General features: G+C 45.3%; 1 protein-coding gene across 1 annotated transcript in view; it reads left to right on the top strand.

Annotated features, from left to right (window-relative positions):
* Positions 1 to 21,324, top strand: part of PIK3AP1 (phosphoinositide-3-kinase adaptor protein 1) — an 82,852-nt gene that overhangs the window by 32,789 nt on the left and 28,739 nt on the right. Inside the window, exons 3-8 of the mRNA XM_016219834.2 lie at positions 11,109 to 11,245; positions 13,573 to 13,717; positions 15,411 to 15,553; positions 15,688 to 15,820; positions 17,844 to 18,040; positions 20,878 to 21,067. Coding sequence (XP_016075320.2) covers positions 11,109 to 11,245; positions 13,573 to 13,717; positions 15,411 to 15,553; positions 15,688 to 15,820; positions 17,844 to 18,040; positions 20,878 to 21,067 — 945 coding nt within the window. The remainder of the gene's footprint in view (positions 1 to 11,108; positions 11,246 to 13,572; positions 13,718 to 15,410; positions 15,554 to 15,687; positions 15,821 to 17,843; positions 18,041 to 20,877; positions 21,068 to 21,324) is intronic.

Raw genomic sequence — 21,324 nt, 5'->3', positions numbered from 1 at the left:
TTCTCTCCAGATTCCACACTAAAAGCCTCAAGGCATGAAGCCTTGCTGTGGTCCTCCCTGTGTTGTACTTTCTCCTCTATTAGTCACTTAGGTGGTTGGTCTCATCCATCGATTCATCTATTCATGCAAAGAGCATTTATTGACTTCTTACTATGTCTTAGGCTCTGGGGATCCAAAGATGAATGTCAGGGAATCTGCCCTCAGGGAAATCACAGTCTGGTGGAAGAACAATTTGGTCAACAATTGTTATTGCTAATGACTCTTCTATGCTTCTTCTCTGCCTGGTGCTCTTTTAAACATTTTATAAGAATCAACTCATTTTATACTTACAACTATTGTATGAGGTAAGTGGTTTTATAATCTCCATTTGCACATGGGGAAACTGAAGTGCTAGTATGTGGCAGATAGAAACTAGCAGAGTTGGGGTTTGAATGCAGGCGGAGCCCTTGAGCTTACAGCTCTGCTGCACTGCCCCTTGCCGTGGACACTGCCTGTTCTAAGAGAGTGTGACGGTGCCCAGGGAGTGCAGGCTTCCACTGCAACAGAAACTCTGAGCCCAAAGCAACTTGGTTCTCACTTTAAGAATCCTCATTGGCTGCCACAGTGAGAACACTTTTGCTGGGTCATCAGGTGGGTGCAGAACGCCTATTATGTTGTGGTAAATCAGGGCTCGCTGCTCCTACATGGAGGTGGATGGGTCTCAGCTGTTTCCTTGTCTCCTTGGCTGCCTGGAGCATCCCTGGGCCACCTTATACTCATTTCCTGGGCCCATTTGATTGTCTAGGTCTGGACTACGGAATGCAGAGGTATGCATCTGCCCCTTTCTACACGGAAAATCATTTCATAGGAACTCTCCGTTTGGTAAATGAGTAATAACAAAAATAACAAACACTTAACTTTGTCTAGTACTTTTCAGTTTTCAAAGGGCTTCTATGTGTTTATCACTTACTCCCAACAAACTTGCTGCAGGCCAGGAAGGTATAAATATTCTCATTTTATTATTTTATTTTATTTTATTTTAAATATATTTTTATTGATTTCAGACAGAGGAAGGGAAAGGGAGAGAGAGATAGAAACATCAATGATGAAAGAAAGGCATTGATCGGCTGCCTCCTGCACGCCCCCAGCTGGGGATCAAGCCCACAACCCAGGCATGAGCCCTGACCAGGAATCGAACCTTGATCTCCTGGGTCATAGGTTGATGCTCAACTGCTGAGCCATGCCAGCTGGGTTAAATAGTCTCATTTTAAAGGAGAGAAAAACTGGAGCTTAGAAAAGTCATGATTACCCAGTAAATGGTAAAGGTGGGACTTGAGTTCAGGCCTTCTGTGGCCTCGCTGACGGCACTGTCCCAGAACCCATCATCAGTAGCTACATTTCTGTTGCTAGGAAATATTATACAATGTCTTTAGAGTGTTGCTCAGGTTTTAATTACTGGTGGCAATCAGCAGTGTGGGGTTAAAGGAGTTTTCATTTTGGCCCATACTTGTTTAAGCAAAATTTGGGGTGCCATCTTATTGTTTTGTATTTCTTTAAGCTGACCACCCAGGAGGATCATGCCCCCACCCCAACTTGGCCATACTGTGAAGCCAGACAGTCTTTCAGGGTGAGGAGTGAGAGAAAGTTACCCTTCCTAGAAATGGAAAGTGAAACTGACCAGTCCGGTTTCATGGTTTCAGCTGGTTAGAATGCCAAGGGTCAGCAAAATTGGGGGCAGAAAAACCCTCTCGGCCTTTCCTGGAAGTTTGAAGGTTGAGTAGTAGAGAGACAAAAGGAAAGGAATTTTCTTCACAATTTCGTAAGCTTAGTTCTATCATCAAGAGTTGCCTTTGACCTCTCAAGTCCTTACTTGGGTGAAAATAAACTGCATTTTCGTGGCTTTCCCCAAATAAAGCCCATTTGTCTGTCCTGACACCAGTAAACCAAGACCTCAGTGTCTGTTTAGATTAGAATTGATTCCTGAACCAGGAAACCAAGAAGAGGTTGTTTAAAGACTAGTTATTAATGGACTCGTTACAAGTCTGTGCCATGCCATTTGAACGAAATTTACATAGAGAGAGGAAGCACATTTATAAGCGTCGGAAAGAGATGAAGAAAGAGGAAGCCTTCGCCAGGGCTGTGGTATCTGCAGCTTTATTAGCAACACTGGGGTTTCCTGAACGGCGAAACAGGGGCCTGCGGGCCTCCAGCCCTGAGAGTCTTAGTGGAGTGCTTCCTCCCCAGGAGTGGCCTTGGGGGTGCAGGTATGGACAGTGCTTCTTAAGGATCCTGACAAACTTGGCCAATGAAGCTGTGCTTGGTTAGAGCAGTCCCGGAGATGCTGGGTCCGAGAAAGAGAAGGGTTTCTGTGGAACCCATTTCCCATGGTAGGGCAAGCAGATTTTCCCGCAATCCTTCTCAGATTTATCCCAGAGACTGGTTGAGGGAACTTCTGTCTGTGGCCAGGAAGTTGCCCACCCAAGGAGAAGCATTTCTCCATTGGAGTCATGTTTCCTTGGATCAGCTCTTCCTTCAGTCTGGGAACTGGCTATAAGATGGGAACCTTGAGTTCTAAATGTGGTGCTATCATTAAACCAGCAGCTAATGACATAGGGCTCATCAGGTCACGTCCCGAGCCCCTAGTTTTCCCTGTATAAATGGAGATAGTCACATCTGTCACATGTGCCTGGGGACACTGAAAGGAACAAATGAGAACAAGTTAAAAAGCTCTGAGATACTGGGTGGTGAGAGAGCTCCCAGGAACCCTTGGCTTCTTGGATGTGGGTGGAGTAAATTGGCTCTAGTACTCAGGAAAGTTTCTTGAAGGTTGAAGTTGGGAGAGGGTTAGAGGGCTCCAGTCCCATCTGGGAGGGTGGGAGGTGTGCAGGCAGATTTGATCATTGTGGACAACCGCATGTTGGTTGTCAAGGCAGCCTCAGTGTGGGGCTATTTTTATTCAGGGAGGGTGAGTTGGGGTGGGGAAGGGAAGAACCATCATCCTTTGCTTTAAAACAAAACAAAACTAACACTTTGACTAGTTTACTTAGAGCAACTAGGTGGGGGCTGGATAAAGGTCTTAGAGGCCTGAGGTCTGCTCTCCTCCTGCCTTTTTCCCATATCCTGAACCTTAAGTGCCTGAGGAAGGTCATGGGAATTACCTGGTGAATAGAGGAAAATTAGCTCCTTGTGTACGTGAGCTAGAAAAGACTAGGGTAGATCCCCGATCCAGAACCCTCTACCCAGCGCTGCAAGCCCACCGATGTGTAGTGCAGCCCAGCAGCCTCAGGAATCTGTAGCCGGCACAGTACATCTGGATGGCAAAGCAGGTTGGATGTGACAGGTGAGCCAGCCTGTGCTGGGAAAGGAAGACGGCACGGCCCTGTGGGAGGAGTAGACTCAATTTGTCTCCTCCCTTCTATTTCTTTCTTCTTGTTTCCAGGGAGGCAGAGTGGCTGCCATGAGTTTCTTTAAAGCCTGACTTGGGGATATGTTCAGAGGACTCTGCCTTATCTTTCTGGCAATATGAGGATGATGATGATGAAGGTGACAAGGACAATGATCATTGTCACTTTAACGAACTCACACTAATGCCACTAAATAACCGTCGCCGTCTCCCTTCCTGGCTTTAGTGCCTGTAAGAATATGGAGGGTAAGAGTCTGGCATTCTATTGACCCTCTTAACATCCTGACTGATGCCTGTGTGTGACTCTGGGGGTAGGTGGTGACTTGCAGGTTGGGTGTACTTGTGACTGTGTTGGGAGCCTTTTGAATGAAAGCGCTTAGTTGGACGGGAAATTCAATACCCATTAACCAAGGTGGGTGAACAAGGGGGAAGAAAGACCCATGGGTGATGACTAAAATGAAAATGAAAAAGCGGTCTTGATGTTTGCCAGGAAACTGGGGGGAGGTGGGGGTTATTGAAACTCAAGATCTGAGTCCCACCTTTGCCAGCCTCTCACCTCCCCCCTCAGTCCCACATGCTTTTACAGTGGAGCAAAACCTTTTCTTTTGGATCTGTGCATTTGGAATTTGGAGACAAGGTCAGGTCTGAGGTCTCCCTTCGTGCTTTCTAAGGACACATTGATTTTCTTAGCTACTAGCTGGTGCAAACACGTTACATAGTAGGAGAAATGCTTAATCTGCTTCAGAATCATTTTTCTAAGCATTTTGTGAACCATGCTTGTCTACACTTTCAGACATCAGGTTAATTATAGCATCTTAATTGCTCAAGAAAGCACTTAGAGCAGGGTGTTGGCTTGGTAACACTTTGTTAGTCACAAGTTTATGTTATTTTAGATAGTCAAAGGCACTGCTTGCTCAGGGTGTGATGGGTGGTAGTCAGCTGCTCCCCTCCTCAATTCTGACCCAGATTTATAGAAGAGCTGAAGTATTCTGGTTGTGTCTCTGGAATTATTTCAAAATTCTTCAACCTTTAAAAAATAAAACTATATTATATATATATATATGTGTATATGTATATAGATATAGATATAGATATGTGTGTGTGTGTGTGTGTGTAAATCCTTACCTGAGAATATGTTTTTATTGATTTTAGAGAGAGAGGGAGGGAGATGTGAGGGGGAAACGTTGATTGGTTGTCTCCTGTATGCACCCTGATGGGGAACTGAACCCACAACCTAGCTATGTGCCCTGACTGGAAATCAAACTCACAACTTTTTGGTGCATGGGATGACGCTCCAACCAGCTAATCCACCCGGCCAGGTTAGATCTATATTTTATAGAATTCCCTTTCTCATGAATACTTTGTTGACAGGTCTTCAATATACCGTCCAACTCCTGGACTGGTATTCAGGGTCCTCTTTGACACCAAGGCTCCCCTACTCCTCTCACCTCCCACCCCAGGATAGAAGGTGCCCCCGCTTTGCTTCCTATAGCCCAAGCATATCATCTGCTCTCAGGCCTCTGTGCCCTTAATCATACCTTTACCTCTGCCAGCAAAGTCTTTCCGACCCCTTTGTCAGCATTCTCTGTGCCTTTCAAGATCCTACTTGTTACTTTTGGGGGATGTCCTTCCTTCTTTGATTTTTCTGGTGGCCATAAACTGCGTTTTGTAAATACCTGCTTATTTCCCATAATGTTTTGTTTTAAAGTTATTCCTGTTCTTATTTGTTTTTGGAAGTTAGAAAGAAGCTGATTCTCTCTTGTGTGGTCCCCCCAAATTAGTGAGGACAGAAATTCTCACCCTAACAAGTCTTGGGGAGACCTAAGATAGGCCTTGAATATTTGATATTCATTGATAGGCAATAAATATTTGTTGAAGGAATAAAGAAATGAATTTTGAGTTATTTTATTATTTTAAATGGAAAATAGACCTTTTCACAGAATGGTAACCTCAGTGCCCAAAAGCTACGTGACCTAATTGAAGTACGTTAACTTGTCTTCTTTACCCTTCAGGAAGTCTTTCTCAATTTCTCGAAACTTCTATGCCAACACTTTTCTCAACACTTAGAAGCATAACTCCCTTCATAAGGAGTGATATTTATGGTCTCATCACACAAGTTAGTGCTTGCCGGGAAGGCATCACACGGCTCTCAGTTTTTTTAAGAGGGAACATGGCCCCTTTCTTTCGTGGACCCCAATTCATTTCTGCTTTCTTCTGAGCAATCTTGATTCTTCACTCTTGAATTTCCAGCCACACTGGAAATTCTGGACACAAAGTGATGATCTCCTCCTTCTTCGTTCCAGCCCAGAGACACACGCTTCCCTGTTTGGCCCCAATGAACATTTCTGTGTCATTCCACTTTTGGCTAGGTGGGTGGAAAATTCTGAATTCTTGGTTGAAATTTATCTCCTTAATTTCCTTCTCTGTTCACTTCCTTTTTCCTTAGCATCCAAACTGAGAGAAAATAAATCAACATGTTACAGGCTTTCTCCCCTCCCTTCCCGCCTTCACTTTGCCTTATTTTAAAAATCGCTAATAAGCTTAGTTTATCGAAATGGAGCAGTATAGCATAATCCAGCTTTTCTCAAACTTCAGTCATATGAGAATCATCAACATGGTTTTTAGTTTATTTTTTTAAACAGCTTTATTGAAATATAATTTTATGCCATGTAATTCACCCATTTAAAGTACACAATTCATTGGATTTGGGGGTATATTACATTGTCAGTTTTTTTAAATTGTGGCAAAATATATATAACTTAATATTTACCATTTTAACCAATTTTAAGTCTACAACTCAGCAGCATTACTTAAATTTACAGTCTTGTGCAACGATCACCGCTAATTATTTCTGGAACTTTCCATTGTACTATTTACAATATTTTCTTCAAGTCAATTTTTTTTAATTTAATTTAAGTAAACTTAATTTAAGAGGAAACTTTGCCACTATAAATGAAAAACCAGTGTCTCTTGATATAAAAAGAAGGTAACTATAAAAATAAAACAGTGAAAACCAGTGTATTAAATTCTACTAGATACTCATGGCTACAGAAGCCTACGGACTTATGGCCTGTTCTCTCTGTGGTGCAAAGGGAGATATGGGTGTTAAAGAGGAGTTAAGGGCATCCTCTTACCAAATGGAGCCTTTCTTATTGATATGGTGGGATTAGAAGAAATGAAAGGGGACTGCCTTCTCCCACTGTGACTCAGTGTCACTGAATGTCTGCTGTGCACTTTAGAATCATGTCCTGTACCACCAGGGTGCATGGCTCACAGTGTGGGAAACGCTGCCAGAGTGCGTGAGAGCAGGGATTTGGGGGTGAAATTTCCATACAACATGTACTGTATGACTTGGAAAACTTACTTAAATTTCTGTGCCATAGTCTTCTCATCTGTGAAATGGGTGGAATTACCAGTCTCTTAGTTGTGATAAAATGGAATCATATATGTTAAGGATTTTGTATGGTTCCTGGGATATAGTAAATGCTCAACAAATGGCCATGTGGTCATTTTAAAGAATGATCCTTGTTTATACTTCTCCCAAAGCTTAGCATTACCTTAGAAGAGAAGTAGCTTGTGTACTCTGAAAAAAAAAAACCCTCTCCAAAATCAGCACATGCCATTCTCTTGCCTCCTTACTCTGCTCCTCACGCAGGCTGTCAAAAAATCAGTCCCAGCTGAGTGCCAGACAGTGTGTGGGACAGAGGCAGTGAGCACTGTAATCTGAAAAGTTAATTGGAAAGTAAGAGTGTTGCGCTGGGTGAGAGGCCCCTCAAGCACACAGGACCCTAGCTGAGCCAGTTGGCATTCAGTGTCTCTTGCCTTAAACCCCATCGTTGGAATGTGCCTGTTGGCCCTGGTGGCAGGTCACAGTATACCTAACCAAGGTGGCATTGCTCAGAACAAGGCAGCACCACCAGGTGTTGGTAAGTGGAAACCCACATCATGTCTCATGAGCTGCAATCACAACCCCAGACCAAGAATAGTAAGTGACTCTGCTTCCTGCCCTGGACCACATCCACCGAGGAGGCAGAGCATAGACCTGGGCGAGTGCCTGCTCTGCCCCTTGCTTGCTTGCTGCATGACCTTAGCCAGGTTACTTCAACCCTTCAGGCACAGTGTTTCCATCTATAAAATGGGAATGGGCTATTGATTTCTGTCTCATAGAGTGATTGTGAAGATTAAATGAAATTAAGACTATTAAACAGTCATCATGATATTCAATAAATGGTAACTTTTATTGTTATCATTATTAGTAATAATAGGACATCTCTTACCAGCCCTCTTACCTAGTATGCCGCTTCATGTGGCTTGTTGTGAATCCAAGAGCATATATACTCATTTTATTTAAAATTCATAGTTGTTTTAGATAAAATAATGTATAGACTCCCTTGTAGAGGAAAAATAAATGATGAACCTTTAGTTGTTGACAGATTATTATGACGTTGTTTAATATGTATAAACATATTCAACTTCTGTGCTGACTGTTCTTCCCCAACTCTGAAAGCAAAACAATGAAGGAGACACAAACACAGGTGTGAAATGAAAGGCACCTGACTACAGCTGTGTCACAGACGACGCTGGCTGATCGGCGCAGCGTCTCGAATGCGGCTCGAGGCTGTGGTGCTCACAGATTCTGCCAGGTGGGGGGCTATATTTTGGGACTTGGCTCTCCTCCCACATTTCTCTATATGAAGTATTGTGTGGGGAAATCTGTATTCGCTTGTCACAAATGCCTCATCTGCATATCGTCCTGCCCCCCTCTTCTTTCCCCATTAGTCTCTGCATTCAGCATAGCGTGACCTTAGCTGCAAAAAGATCGCACGCACACACACACGCAGGCCCCACAGTCCTGTTGCAGGACCCAGTTATAACGTGGTCATCCAGATAAGCTGGAATATCTGTGCATTTGCATCCCATTTTAAAAGCATCATTCTCTAAATGAAAAGCCCAAGCACGGATTCTCAAAAGGACTATATCTGAGGACTTTGGGCCAGTTTGAGAAATATTGATTCACATCCTTCCTAGATCCCAAAGTATTTGAAGCAAGTTTCAACATGAAACAAAATATGAAAAAGAGAAATAGGCAAGACCGAGGACCTTTGTCTTGAGAGCATAGCAGCAGTTAAGAACCAAAATTGTCGCTGAGCTACCTGGCGGCAAGGGCAAAAGGTGAAACACACCATCATGCTAGCTTGTTCTTATTGTCTAAGAGAAAGCAGGCAAGTTCTCTGAAGAGACAAACTTTTCCTGCCACTGAATTCTAGGAGTATTTGCCACTAGGGTCCTTTATAGATGAGACTTTGGGGAGCCGAATGCATAAACAAAGTATTTTTCTATAATTTCTCCACAGTATCTCTAGGTCTCACTAAAACTGAGGATATATTGTTAAATTTTAAAGCAATGAGGCGACTATTGGTGCCTTAATAATACTGGGGAGGATCCTTGGGGTTTTCAGAGTGCCTTTACTCAAACATTTGATTTTAGAGCCTTAGGACAGCAAAGGTGGTATTGTCTTCAAGGTGGTGAAGATACAAGTTTAAATAAGAAAGTTTGGGGCCATCTCACTCTGTCAGGTGGGTTTTAGTAGTGCTTATGTCTGGGTTGGCATTTCCTTCAGAAGAAACTTTGAATCTGCTGAACTGGTTGGACTCCGGCCCAGTCTGAAGTGCGCCATGGGAGGCTGACGTGGCTGGGAGAATCAGAAGGGATGGGGTTGTCAATCAGTGCCGCCAGGGTCACCCAGTGGAGAGGGTGGCATCCTGCCTGGCTCCCGGAAATGAATTAGCTGCTGGGAGCTATCCAAGAGGACTTAAAGAATAGACCTGCTGCAAGGAATTGTTTCCACGGCCCATCTGAGCTCTGGGGAATAGCTGCCAAGTGCTGCACTATTAGGGTCAATCTCATTTGTGCCAAGCTGGTGAAATAATTAGCCAACACTCAGTTGCTACTTTTCTTCTCACCCCACCCCCATTACCAAGGTGCTTTCTTTCTCACTGTGGAAAATATGAAAATACATGAAATGTTGGAAGGAAGGAAGAAAATAGGGAGGGAGGGAAGGGCCATGCACAATCCAACCACAGTCAGCTTTTGCAGGGGGATGTTAGCACTGAGCGAGGGGAGTCAGGACTGGAAAGGAGAGGAGAGATAGGAGGATGGCTCCAATGCCTACTGAAAAACACTGTCACCCTCCTCGGAACTCCCAGGGCCCTCAGACTATCTCTTAGCACTAAATTCTGCTTGGATTCCTGTTGCACAAATAAGATCAGAGACCTGGACTCACTCAGCCAGGCCTTCTGCAATCATGCATCTTGGGGGAAAACATGGAGGGGGAGGAGCAGCAGGATCGTGTGCCTCAGTGCCCATCACACTCTGGGGGTGTGAGTAGACATCTGTCAACTCGTAAGTCAGGCTCTAGCCCCTCCCCCGGCTTGAGCAGGTCTTGGGGGTCCTTGCCTAGGACCTTGCCCCAGCTCTGCTCCCTCACCTCAGCCTTCAGGATTGTGTGAACATAGCCTCTCCGCCAGCATGAACTGGGGTCTAGGGTGCAAGCCTGTGATTACAGCTTCCTGTGGGGACATATCCACCAACCACCCAGCATTCTACCAGGACTGATCACCAACCATGAGCCGTGCAGGGAGAAGCCAGCTCCTTCCCTTGGGTGGCCACCCTATAGGAGTCAGCCAAGCTAACCCTGACCTCTCACCCAGCCACCCTTTTAGATTGTGGGCTCTATGAAGGCAAGATTGATGTCTAATTCATCCTCATGTCCTCTCAGTGCCTAACATATTTGGCTGGCTCTGTAAGTGGTTTAGGAATGCAGACGGCAAACCCTAAAAAAGGGGCTGAACCTTCCCTCTCCTCTTAACCACTCATGACCATTTATCTCTCCTTGAGGATCTGATTCAATCTTTGAACTATCTCCAGAAAAGTATAGGCAAACACACACACACACACACACACACGCACACACACACGCACACACACACGGAGAATCTTGCATATAGGTAGCCTGTCAATGGATGGACCCTGGCTAAGAGCCCCTGCCTTAGAATTCTGGCAGGTTCCATTTACATATCTCAACATCATCTCAGGCATGTCACAACCCACATATCTACATACTCTTACTCACCTGCTCTGAATCTGTGCATGCTCTAATCTTTCCACAGTACAGGTGTCGGCTGTGGTTCTGATCTGGAACCTGGTTACACTGATGTAAGATTTGTTGAAAATGATTGCTTTTCGCTGTTGCTCTGGAGGGGCAGCCATGACCCTGAGGAATCATGGCTTCCTGGACAGCACAGGTTTTACTTGATGTTCAAAGGATGACCTTTAAGTGGATAGTCCATTCTTGACCCCACCTGAGAAGAAGGAACCTCCTTTCCTCACAACCACCAAAGCCAGCCTTGCGAGAGGTCCTGAGGTAAGGCTTCCGGAAGCCTATTGGTTGAAACTGGACTTGCCAGCCTCAGGCAGCAGCCTGCCTCAGACTTTCCTCCCCCCACCAGCATCCTCTTGCTGTCACTTTACCCTGTGGCCTACATGGTGGTTGGCTTTTCCCCATTAGGTCCTCTTTCACGATTTCCCGAGTCACTCCCTTCAGCTTGTATTTGTTTAACATTCAGAATCATTTCCTATTTAGTAATGTTTGGGGCTTTCATGGTGTGGAAGATGCCATCAGTTCTCCTTCCTTCTGTCCCATTCAACATTGTTCTCTGTTCTATAGATTCTGGCTGTGACTCAGTCACCGACACTGAGACCGAGGACGAGAAGTTCCTGCCCTACTCAAAGCAGCAGAGCCTGCCGCTGGAAACTTCACCTGGGAACCTGATGGTGGTGCAGCCAGACCGCATTCGCTGTGGGGTAGGCACTCCTGGGGCCGGTGGATTGATGTCAGAATATGGGTTTCAGGCTTCCCAACGGATGCATTTGTTAGAGTAAAGGGAGTGGGGTTCTCCTGTTGCACCTCAGGGTAATCCCAGCCTTCCTGTGGGGTTTCCCTGTACAGTAGCTGCCCTGGGAACCCCAGTACCTGGGCTTTGGGCACACCTCACTCTAAATCAAAGAGAGAAGAGACCAGGAATGTTTGTGCCATCAATCTAAGACTTTTAGTTCATGAATCCAAAACTTAGAACATGTGAGAGGCTAGAAGACATGAGCATTATAAGACACTTAAGCCCCTCGTGGAGTTAGAGGCCCAGCTCTGTTCCTGCTGGCATCAGCTTAGTGCCGGGAGAAAGACCTGAGGCATTCTGAGAGCTTACTTCTCCATCTACTGGCCGTTGACATGGCCCAAATGAGTGCCATGGAGCTCGATAGCTTAAACTTGCTGGCAAACACTGTTTGCTAAAGGGATAACATTAATGCCTCTGCATAATGTATCATTTTCAGGGGTGGAACGTAAGTTAATAAGCGACTTGCATGTGAGGGCCACTGATAGGCCACTGTCATTTGAGGGCCACTGATGGGCCACTGTCATTTGAAGTCTACTGTAGTATTGATAGTTTTTCATGATCTTTCCTTTCCTGATGAGCAATGTGTGATATTAGTTCAGAGCAGCAAAATGCTTCCCTGTGGATACAAGCCCTTTGCTAAGTTTGCCACTGTGGGCTCCTTGAGATGAGAGGGCGGGAGAGCTATGGCTATGGGAAGTACCAGTTTCCTTGACCTGTGAGTGGTTTTCCATGTAGTCTGAGGTCACAAGGCAAGGATTCCCTACATGAGGGTTGCAAACTGCTGCTTTGGGCTGGATTGAACCCAAACATGTTTGTTTTGGTCTGCTCAGTGTTTTAAATTCTAGGCATGAGAATCTGTGCTTCCAGCTTTCTTTGCATTAGAATCTGGTAATACCAGACCTGAGATGACTGGCTGGGCTGAGCATGCATCTCCCAGTTTGCTCCATACTTCTTCCTGCCTCTCATCCTGAGATCAGGCTGGTGGGTGCCTGTTGTTGGGGGGGCTTGGAACTAAAGAACGATACCCTTTGCATGCCTCCTTGATTCTCCAGGTTTTCGTTCCCCTCCCATCCTGGCTCCCACTAACCCAGGATAAGTACTCCTTATTGCCTACTCTAGATCTCTGGGTCCTGGGGCAGCGGGGCTGGGGTTGGGTCCTGACTATCAATAGAGGAGACACACTGGTTCTCTCTGGCTCCCCACACTCCCTGGGAGGAGGAGCTGGTGGGACAGGGCTGGGCCTTTAGCAGGAGTCAGGTTAACTACCAACACACTCAGCCTCAGCAGCCCCCAGGAGCCAGGACCACACCTCTCTGTCACCTGTTGTGAAATCACAGCCTTTGTCATGAAGGGCACTGTGAGGACTTCCTAGCATAATTTTAGGATGAACATTTGGGGATTAGCTTTGACCAGAAATATCTCCTTTTCACTTTTTTGGGGAGATCTGTCCTTACGAATTCAACGTCTTGGAGGAACATTCCCCAGCACAGTAAAACAAGATCATTCCATTTGGCAGGCTCAGCAAGAGAGCTTAAAGCAAAGCAAAATAACTATTCAGGTTGCTCGATGCCTTTGGAAAATTAACCTTCCAATAAGTTATTTTTGTCCTTCCAGTTGCAGAACAAGAAGGCTTCTCTAGGCTAGTGCCACTCACACTGTGAGGTGCATGAGCCACCCGGGGCCTTGGTAAAATACAGACGCTGGTTTAGTGGGTCCAGGTAGGGCCTGAGCATCAGCATTTCAGACAAGCTTCCAGGGGAAGCCAATGCTGCTGGTCCCTTCGCCTCATTTTGGGCAGCCAGGCTAGTCTAGAACAGTGCTTCTCCAACTGTCTGTGGTGAAGAATTTTTTTTTAATTTTGTTTTTAAATTTTTATTTCTGCCACAGACCAATGCTTTTATCAAATACAATAAAAAAAAAAAGAGATGCTATAAAAATGAAATCATAAGACATATCAAATATAAGCCTCAAATATAGGTTTAACAGATATAAGATTACTCCATCAAATTGTTACAAAGATTTGTCAATGTTCACTCTTGGGTTTTGTAACTTGTATTGTTGGATGGGACCTGCAGCAAACAGTGGCTGCCCAGCCCTGGACTGCAGACCCCACCCTGTTCTAGAACAGCCTTCCTAGATAAGGCTGGGGCTTGGGGAGCTGGGAGACTCTCTGGCTCTGCACTCTAGTAGGGGACCCAGGAGGGACAGGGGATGATGACTGGTGTCCCATTCCAGGCAGAAACCACTGTCTACGTCATCGTGAGATGTAAGTTGGATGAGAGAGTGGCGACGGAAGCAGAGTTTTCTCCCGAGGATTCTCCCTCCATACGGGTGGAAGGCAGGCTGGAGAATGAATACACCGTTTCCGTGAAGGCCCCCGGTAGGTAGCCCCGTGCACCCCAGAGACGGGGCGTCACCGGGGGAGAGGCTTTCCTTTTCTTGTCCTGTCTTTACTCAGCAGCTGTGCCAGTGTTAACCAGGATTTGGATTTGGTTGGCATTTTCTATTTAAAGGAAAAGGAGTGGCAGAAACATCTATGTGTGATGGGGAAAGAAATGGCTATATTAAATTTTTATCTCATCGTAAAGTTAATATATTAAACTTTTTGGAAATTAGAGAAAAGTCGGGAAAAAAGTCATTTCGAGCCTTTATTCACCATTGTTTAAATCATAGTTGTTTCAATAGTATCTGTTACCTGATGTTCTGTTTCTTTTTATGTAATCCTATATTTATTCTCTCTCCATTCCTTTACCCCCATGCTATTACATGGATTTTGTAACTTTACATGTTATAACACATTTTTCTGCTACGAAATTAATGTGTGCTCAATACAGAAAAGCTGAAGAAGAGAGTAACCATAAAGGAAAGCAAATAGGAAACGACCCATATGCCCACCCAAAGGAAATCACTGGTTTCTCTATTTTCCCACATCTGTGTACATGGCCTCATCCTGCCTCATAGCTCACTTTCATTACCTAGGAAATACCTCTGAGTGTTTTCTTACATTAATAAATATTCTTTTACAACATTATGCTTAATGGTTATGAGGTAATCCTTTGTATAGATGCACCATAACTTATAAAACCGGTTTATTGTGTTGGACTTATTTCTTATAACGATAATTTTTAAAGCTACATCATACTCAGTTGAAAAGAAGTCTCATCTTTTAATTTTTCATTTCCTCATTGTTGCATATTTATGTAATTTCTGATTTCTTATGGTCTTCTTATTGTTTTAAATGATGATATATTGAGCACCTTTATGCTAGCTGGTGTCTTTTTCCCCTTTTGTATTTAGGATTATTTCCTCCAGATGGAATCCCTGAAACAATGGGTATTTTTAAGGATCGTGGAAAATACTGCTTTCTGAAATATTGCTACTATCAAGTTTATTTTGCTATACCATCACCAACACTAGGCATTATCATTTTAAATATTTTTGCTAATTTGATGTGTTTTTTAAAGTGGCCCATGGTTTTCATTTGCATTTCTTTGATTACTTGTGAGGCTGAGTATTTTTCCATGTTCTCTACTTGCCGCATTTCCTCTTTTGTGAATCGAATCTTTGTGGTTGGGGTATTTTTAATTTTTTCTTTTCCCCTCAAAACCCCTTCCTGTGATGCAGAAGAGAGCACGCCAGGAGAGCTCATAGTAATGACAGCACAGCAGTGACTCAATTCTACTGGCCAGATATGGCGAAAGTGTGGAGTTTGGCCTGCCAGGACCCCTCCCACATTCTGGCAACCACTGGCCTCTGTATAGAGTGCTTTAAATTCAACTCTTCTTCCTGTTTATTGCAGCACTGGGCCTATAGTACTAAACAAAACATGAAAATCATTCAAAAATTGAATTTCAGACCCAGTGAGAATAATTCCCCTGACCTAGAGCCCTGTCTTGTGCTGGTCTGTTTATCTGTTTCTGCCCCTGCCCTCACTTCCCTACCCCCAGTTCACCTCCAAGGTCTTTCTTCCAGCCCCCAATTAATTTCTTCACCCTTAAGATGAATCCATAAACGCTTTCCCCTGGACACTTGTTCTTCCTGGGCACTTTTATAGTATCTTTTCTTCTGTTCAGCCCTTTCATCTGGGAATGTTTCTCTGAAGATATACTCTGGGGATTTAGTGGTGTGCGAGGCTGCTATCAGCTATTATACTGACATGGAAGAAATTGGGAATTTATTGTCCAATGCTGCAAATCCTGTGGAATTCATGTGTCAGGTAAGGATGTTGAAAGGAAACCTGAGTTTTCCGGACATGTGATTTCTGGACATGCTCATGGTTTATCAACCTTGAATCTGCTGGGTGGGAGACAGCTTGACCTAAAATCTGACTGTCTTCCCTTTTGTATTCAGGCCTTTAAAATTGTGCCCTACAACACAGAGACCCTTGATAAACTGCTCACTGAGTCCCTGAAGAATAACATCCCTGCAACTGGACTGCACCTCTTTGGAATCAACCAGCTGGAAGAAGAAGATGTGATGACAAGTAAGTCAACAGCCAGACCTCAGGAAACCACCCGTGGGTTGATTCCAGTTTGCTGGTTCAGCACCCAGTTAACCCATACATCCTGCTGCTTCCTGCTCTCCTCCTTCTTTTGAGAAGGGTTCATTCCTCACTGGCTAGCCAGGGATTCTGCTACATTGTAAATCTGAATACCTTTCCCCCTTACAAAAAACCCTTTGTAAAGCCCAAACTCCTTAGCCTGTTTGCAGAGTCCTTCCCAAAGGCTCCTACTCATCCTCTGCACTCTCTCCCTTGGATTCTGCGCTCTGCTCTGCTAAAAGTATGAACTCCTTTCACCTAATGAAAAGTCTGCCCTGCTTCTTGCCACCTTGACTCCTGGGAATACAGTTCTTCCTGCCTGTCTTGGTTGCCATTTACCTGGCTCACTTCTCTTTGCCTCCCTGTAGCTGCTTAGGTTGCACTTTCTCAGGAAGACCTTGAGCCTTCAGTAGGTTCCATCTACGTGCTGTGGGCTCCCCTAGCATGTTGGGTATCCACCGTCCTAGAGCTCCTCGCCTGCATCTGTCCTCTTCAATAGCTCAGTGAGGGCCGGGACTGAGCCTGGGTGGCTCAGTGTAGGCTCAAAACAAGTATTTATTTAACGAGGGAGGAGCAGCCTTGGCTGAGCATGTGACATGGCAGGAGCTAGAGAACCACTTGCATGGGGAGGGTGCCTGGCATGCTGGGCAGGATGCCTGTTATGGTGCTTCTGGGGGCACCACTCTTCCTTCGTGCCGTAGCTGCACTGCACATGGGACCTGCGCCCTGGTTACCCTCTGCCTGTGCTCCATCCTTCCATAGCCTAAGAGAACCTAGGATGAGGTTATATCACCTTCACGTTCGTCTCCTGGGGGCAATCTCCTGTTGCCTCTCCCCATTTTCCTGCTGTGGAATGTTCTTGCATCACTTCCAGCAGGAGTTAATATTCTCTATTCTTAAACTTGGGGCTCAGGAAGGAGTATGTCATAGCCTGACAATATGAGATCCTGGGGACATTTACAGATCCTTCATCCCAAGGATTATATCCTGGTGAACAGGAAGCTAGGTTTGTCTTATTAAACACAAGACACACACACACACATATATAACATATATATTAAAAACATATATATGTACACACACAGAGACATATATATGTTTTTATAGATACATATGTATATTTATCTATCTTTCTATGTGTATATATATTACTGTTAGGTTTAGAAATAAACTTTTATGAAAACAAGACAAAAAAAGAATTGTCCCCAAGCTCTACAACAAACATGTCTGTTTTCTTGGTTGAATTTAACCTGCTGTATTCAGATATTACACCAGGTAGAGGAGGTCATGGGGATCCAGTGACTCTCAGCAGTATTTTGTTTCTCGTGAATCAGAGGTTAATGTATATCCCAGGGTTCACATGCATTCATGCAAACATTCAAAACCTGTTTTAAACAAGGACCTTACTGAACACTGCATATTAATCCTCCCACGCCCCTTTAAGATTGTCTGAAAATATTTTCTGGTTCAAAACTAAGGCCCAGGGAAAGGCTAAGCAACATGCTCAGGATTACTTGACATACTTCATGAAACTGGGAATAAGAGCTGTGAAGATGGACTTCTTTCTTTTAATCAGCACAAAACAATTGCTTTAATGTAGCCTGAAATGTGCAGAGAAGGTCAAAGCATGACTCCTGTTTTACTTTGTGGCTGCTATTTAAGCCTTTAGAAAGCACATTTTGAATTAGTATAAGTTCTCAGGATTCTCCAACCCTTTTAGAGGAAGAAGATAGGATATTAATGATTAGATTTGCTAATTAATTAGTGTATTTCTTCTGTCATCTGAGGGCATAATTTTCAATGATGCCCTGAAGGAAGCTGTAAGATGTTAGGTCAGTCAACCAAGAAGTAATGATTGAGTGCCTGCTGGATGCCATGCTAGGCATGCTAGCTTCATCTCCCAGAACAAGAGTGCCCTCTGTCTGCATTGTTATCTGCCCATTCAGTTTCCTTGACATTTTTTCAGATCAGAGGGATGAAGAGCTGCCCACCTTGCTGCATTTCGCTGCGAAGTATGGACTGAAGAACCTCACTGCTTTGTTGCTCACCTGCCCGGGAGCCCTACAAGCATACAGTGTGGCCAACAAGCACGGCCACTACCCCAACACCATCGCCGAGAAACACGGCTTCAGGGACCTGCGGCAGTTCATCGATGAGTATGTGGTAGGTCGAGGCGGGAGAGGTTCCAGGACTGAAAATGCACTGCGTGGTCCTGAGGCTGCCTGTCCACCAGAGACGTCATCACATTTCATCTCTAGCATGCCTCGTGTGCCTCATCTGGGAGGGCCAGTATGTGTGGGCTTAAGAAACAAGCCCTGGAGCCCTGGCTGGTGTGGCTCGGTTGGCTGGAGAGTCATCCCATACACCAGAAGGTCACGGGTTCGATTCCCAGTTGGGGTGCATACCTAGGTTGTGGGTTCAATTCCTCACCCAGTTGGGGTGTGTGCGGGGGCAACCGACCGATGTTTCTCTCTCTCTCTCTCAAAAAATCAATGAACATGTCCTGGGGTGAAGATTAAAAAAGAAACGAAATGAACCCTGGAGTCATATGCACCTGGGTCCAAGTTCCCACACTAACACTTGTCAGTCGCGTGACTTTGGGCAATCCATGTGTCCTCTCAGTTTCCTAATATGCGGAAGGAAGATAATTATAGCTCTACCCATTAGGTTCTTTTGAGGATAAAAGTAAACAGTGTAGGTAAGGTACTGAGGCCCACTTTTAAAGAATTCAAAGAAATGCTTATGGAATGAATCTGCTGAAGGCTGGATGCTGATTCCTCTTCCCCAGTCACCTCCCCACCCACTTCCAAGGCACCCGGGGGGCCGCTCCCAGCTTGCGCGCCCACCGCCAGGCCCAGGTGAGCTGTACTAGGATTGGTTCCTTCCCTAGCGGAGAACACTGTGAAGCTCTGCACCTGAGGTTTTGGGGGCCCAGCTTTGAGGTCCCACCTTCTGCGGACAGCCTGTGTCTTCCTGAGTCTCTGCCTGTTGTAGGTAGATAAGCCCAGTTCATCTGCCCACCAGGTTTTGGACCCTCAGACCCTACTTCTTCATGACTTCTGCGTCCGTCCTTCTTTGAGTGTAATCTCTCCCCTTGGCTAGACTTTAGTCCATGCCCCAGTATTGCTTCCATTGTCTTGGAGGTAACTGCTCGTCCTGACTCTACCCTTTTCTGGTTTTCCTCCATCTTCACGATTCACAGTGGGGATGTGAGGGCATCTCAGCTTCTTGAATGGGGCTGTGACCTCAAAAGGAATAGTAAATGCAATCCTGTCTTACTTGCTACCTCCAGAACAGGAGTGAGCCTGACGCCGCCCCAGAAACTTAACTCTCTGCTCCGTACCTGACAGTCTACAAGGCAGTGACTCACGGTTGCATATAGAGGGGTCTTTCCAAAGTTTGGGGTGATTAAGTATATTGAATGAATAGAATAGCCTGAGTGCCTGGTCTGGGCATCGTTGACATAAATGAGGCTAAAGGTGCTCACAGCCTGGGAGTGTTTACTCAGCTTTACTTTGAAGTCACAAATGTATAAAATGCAGTGTTTCATTTCCATGCCAACAGTTCTTATTAAGGACAATATTGGGTTCATAGTGATCACTGCTATCTATTGAATTTATTTGATTGGCAAGTGCATGATCTCATTTAATCTTCACCACAATCTTTTGAAGTTGACAGAATTGTTATCTCCCTTTAACAGTCAAGGAGAAGGTCTTAGAAAGGCAGAGTAACTGTGCCTATAGTCACACACTAGTAAGGGCGGAGGTAGGAGTTGAACCTGGTTTGCTGCAAAAACTGGGGCTTGCTGTTCTACCTACTGTGTGTCACAGGGAGGCTTAATGATGCATTTCCAGGTTGCACTGAAGTTAGTCGGGCTCACATTTCTCATATCATCTTTGTTCTCTGACTGTAATCCCCTTCAACCAATGCATCTTTAGCATTGCTGCCAAAAGGTTGTCCCTACGTGTTGTTTATGATCTCTAAGAACTGCCCCATTTCCTCTTTCCGCCACATCAAAACCAAATGCCAGATCTTGAGTCTCCAGCACTTCACAGCTGCCACCTGGTCCATTCCTTGGGTCTCATCAGGAAACCACCAGGGAGTGTCTATAGCAGATTAGCTCTCTTGGGACAGTGATGATGGAAATGCATATTTCTGTGGGTTGATGCTGAAATAAGGATTGTGAAACACCGAAGTTTCTTATTAGGAAAAGTTGTGCAGAGGTTTCACAGAAGCCAGCTCTCCAGCTTCACAATCACTTGGGGACAGAGTGACAGAGGGCAGCCCGTCTGACTTCAGGGCACTTCATCCAAGACCATCTCTCCTCCTGGGCACACAGGATATAAAGCCAGAGGGCACTTTGGAGAAGGGCGCTGTCAGGGCTCTGGAGCAGCCTGCTGGAAGGAACAGGGACGAGTGAATGAGGTGCCCCAAGGACTCTGACTACACTTAAGGGCAAGCACACCTTAGCTGCAGCCCCGTTTATCCCATTTGAATTCCCATGTGGCTAGTCAGTAAGCGTCACACCCTTGAGTGTCATTTGTTCCCTTTTGAGGAACTGCTAGGAGGTAAGGGAAAGGTCAGACCTAGGATTGCAGGCCCTGTGTCAGGTAAGGCGTTGGATTTTTCTGAACTTTGGTTTTCTCATCTGTGAACTAGGGAATGTTATCTCTCTCAGGAAGTAGTAGAAAGAATGATATATGATGTCTAGTCAAATACAGCCAGTGAGCATTGTACCTACACATAGTAGATGCTCAGGAGAAAGTTGTCAATTTGTATCGTCTTGGTCATTGGACATTTAACGAATGTCTGTTGCTTGCATGACTCTGTGCTTAGTGCTGGGGGAAGAGACAAAGATTCAAACACAAAACAAACAACAAAATAAATTGTAGCCTGGCTTCAAGGAGCTTTCAGTCGGGTGGGAAACAGAGATGCACGCACAGTGGCCACAAGCCCACTCGGGGTGCTCAGTTGCCCTTGCGTCCCCTGTTCTCTCTCAGGAAACTGTGGACATGCTGAAGAGTCACATTAAAGAGGAGCTGATGCAAGGCGAGGAGGCTGACGACGTGTACGAGTCCATGGCCCACCTTTCCACAGACCTGCTCATGAAGTGCTCCCTCCACCCGGGCTGTGACGAGGAGCTGTACGAGTCCATGGCTGCCCTCGCTCCAGACGCCACTGAAGACCTCTGTGAGTAGCGCAGCCTGGGGTTGCTTCCATGTTTCCGCTGACAGATGGCCTTCTTCATTCTGGCCGATGGGGGGAAGTCCCTGCCTACTGCCACCTTACCCCAGAGAGATGAAGATCCTGTTCTGTGCAAAGTTAGAGCTGTCCTCAGGGGTTGAGACAAGCGGAATCCTTCTCCACACTTCCTCAGCTGTGACTGCTGTGTGACTGGAAAGTTTAAGCAAGGGCCTGATGAAGGCATTGCCTTGTGATCCGAGAAG

Source organism: Miniopterus natalensis, chromosome 14 (genome assembly GCF_054644295.1).
Source record: "Miniopterus natalensis isolate mMinNat1 chromosome 14, mMinNat1.hap1, whole genome shotgun sequence".
Classification (NCBI taxonomy): domain Eukaryota; kingdom Metazoa; phylum Chordata; class Mammalia; order Chiroptera; family Miniopteridae; genus Miniopterus; species Miniopterus natalensis.
Note: the sequence above shows the minus strand (reverse complement) of the source record. Positions and strands in the feature narration are given on the sequence as shown.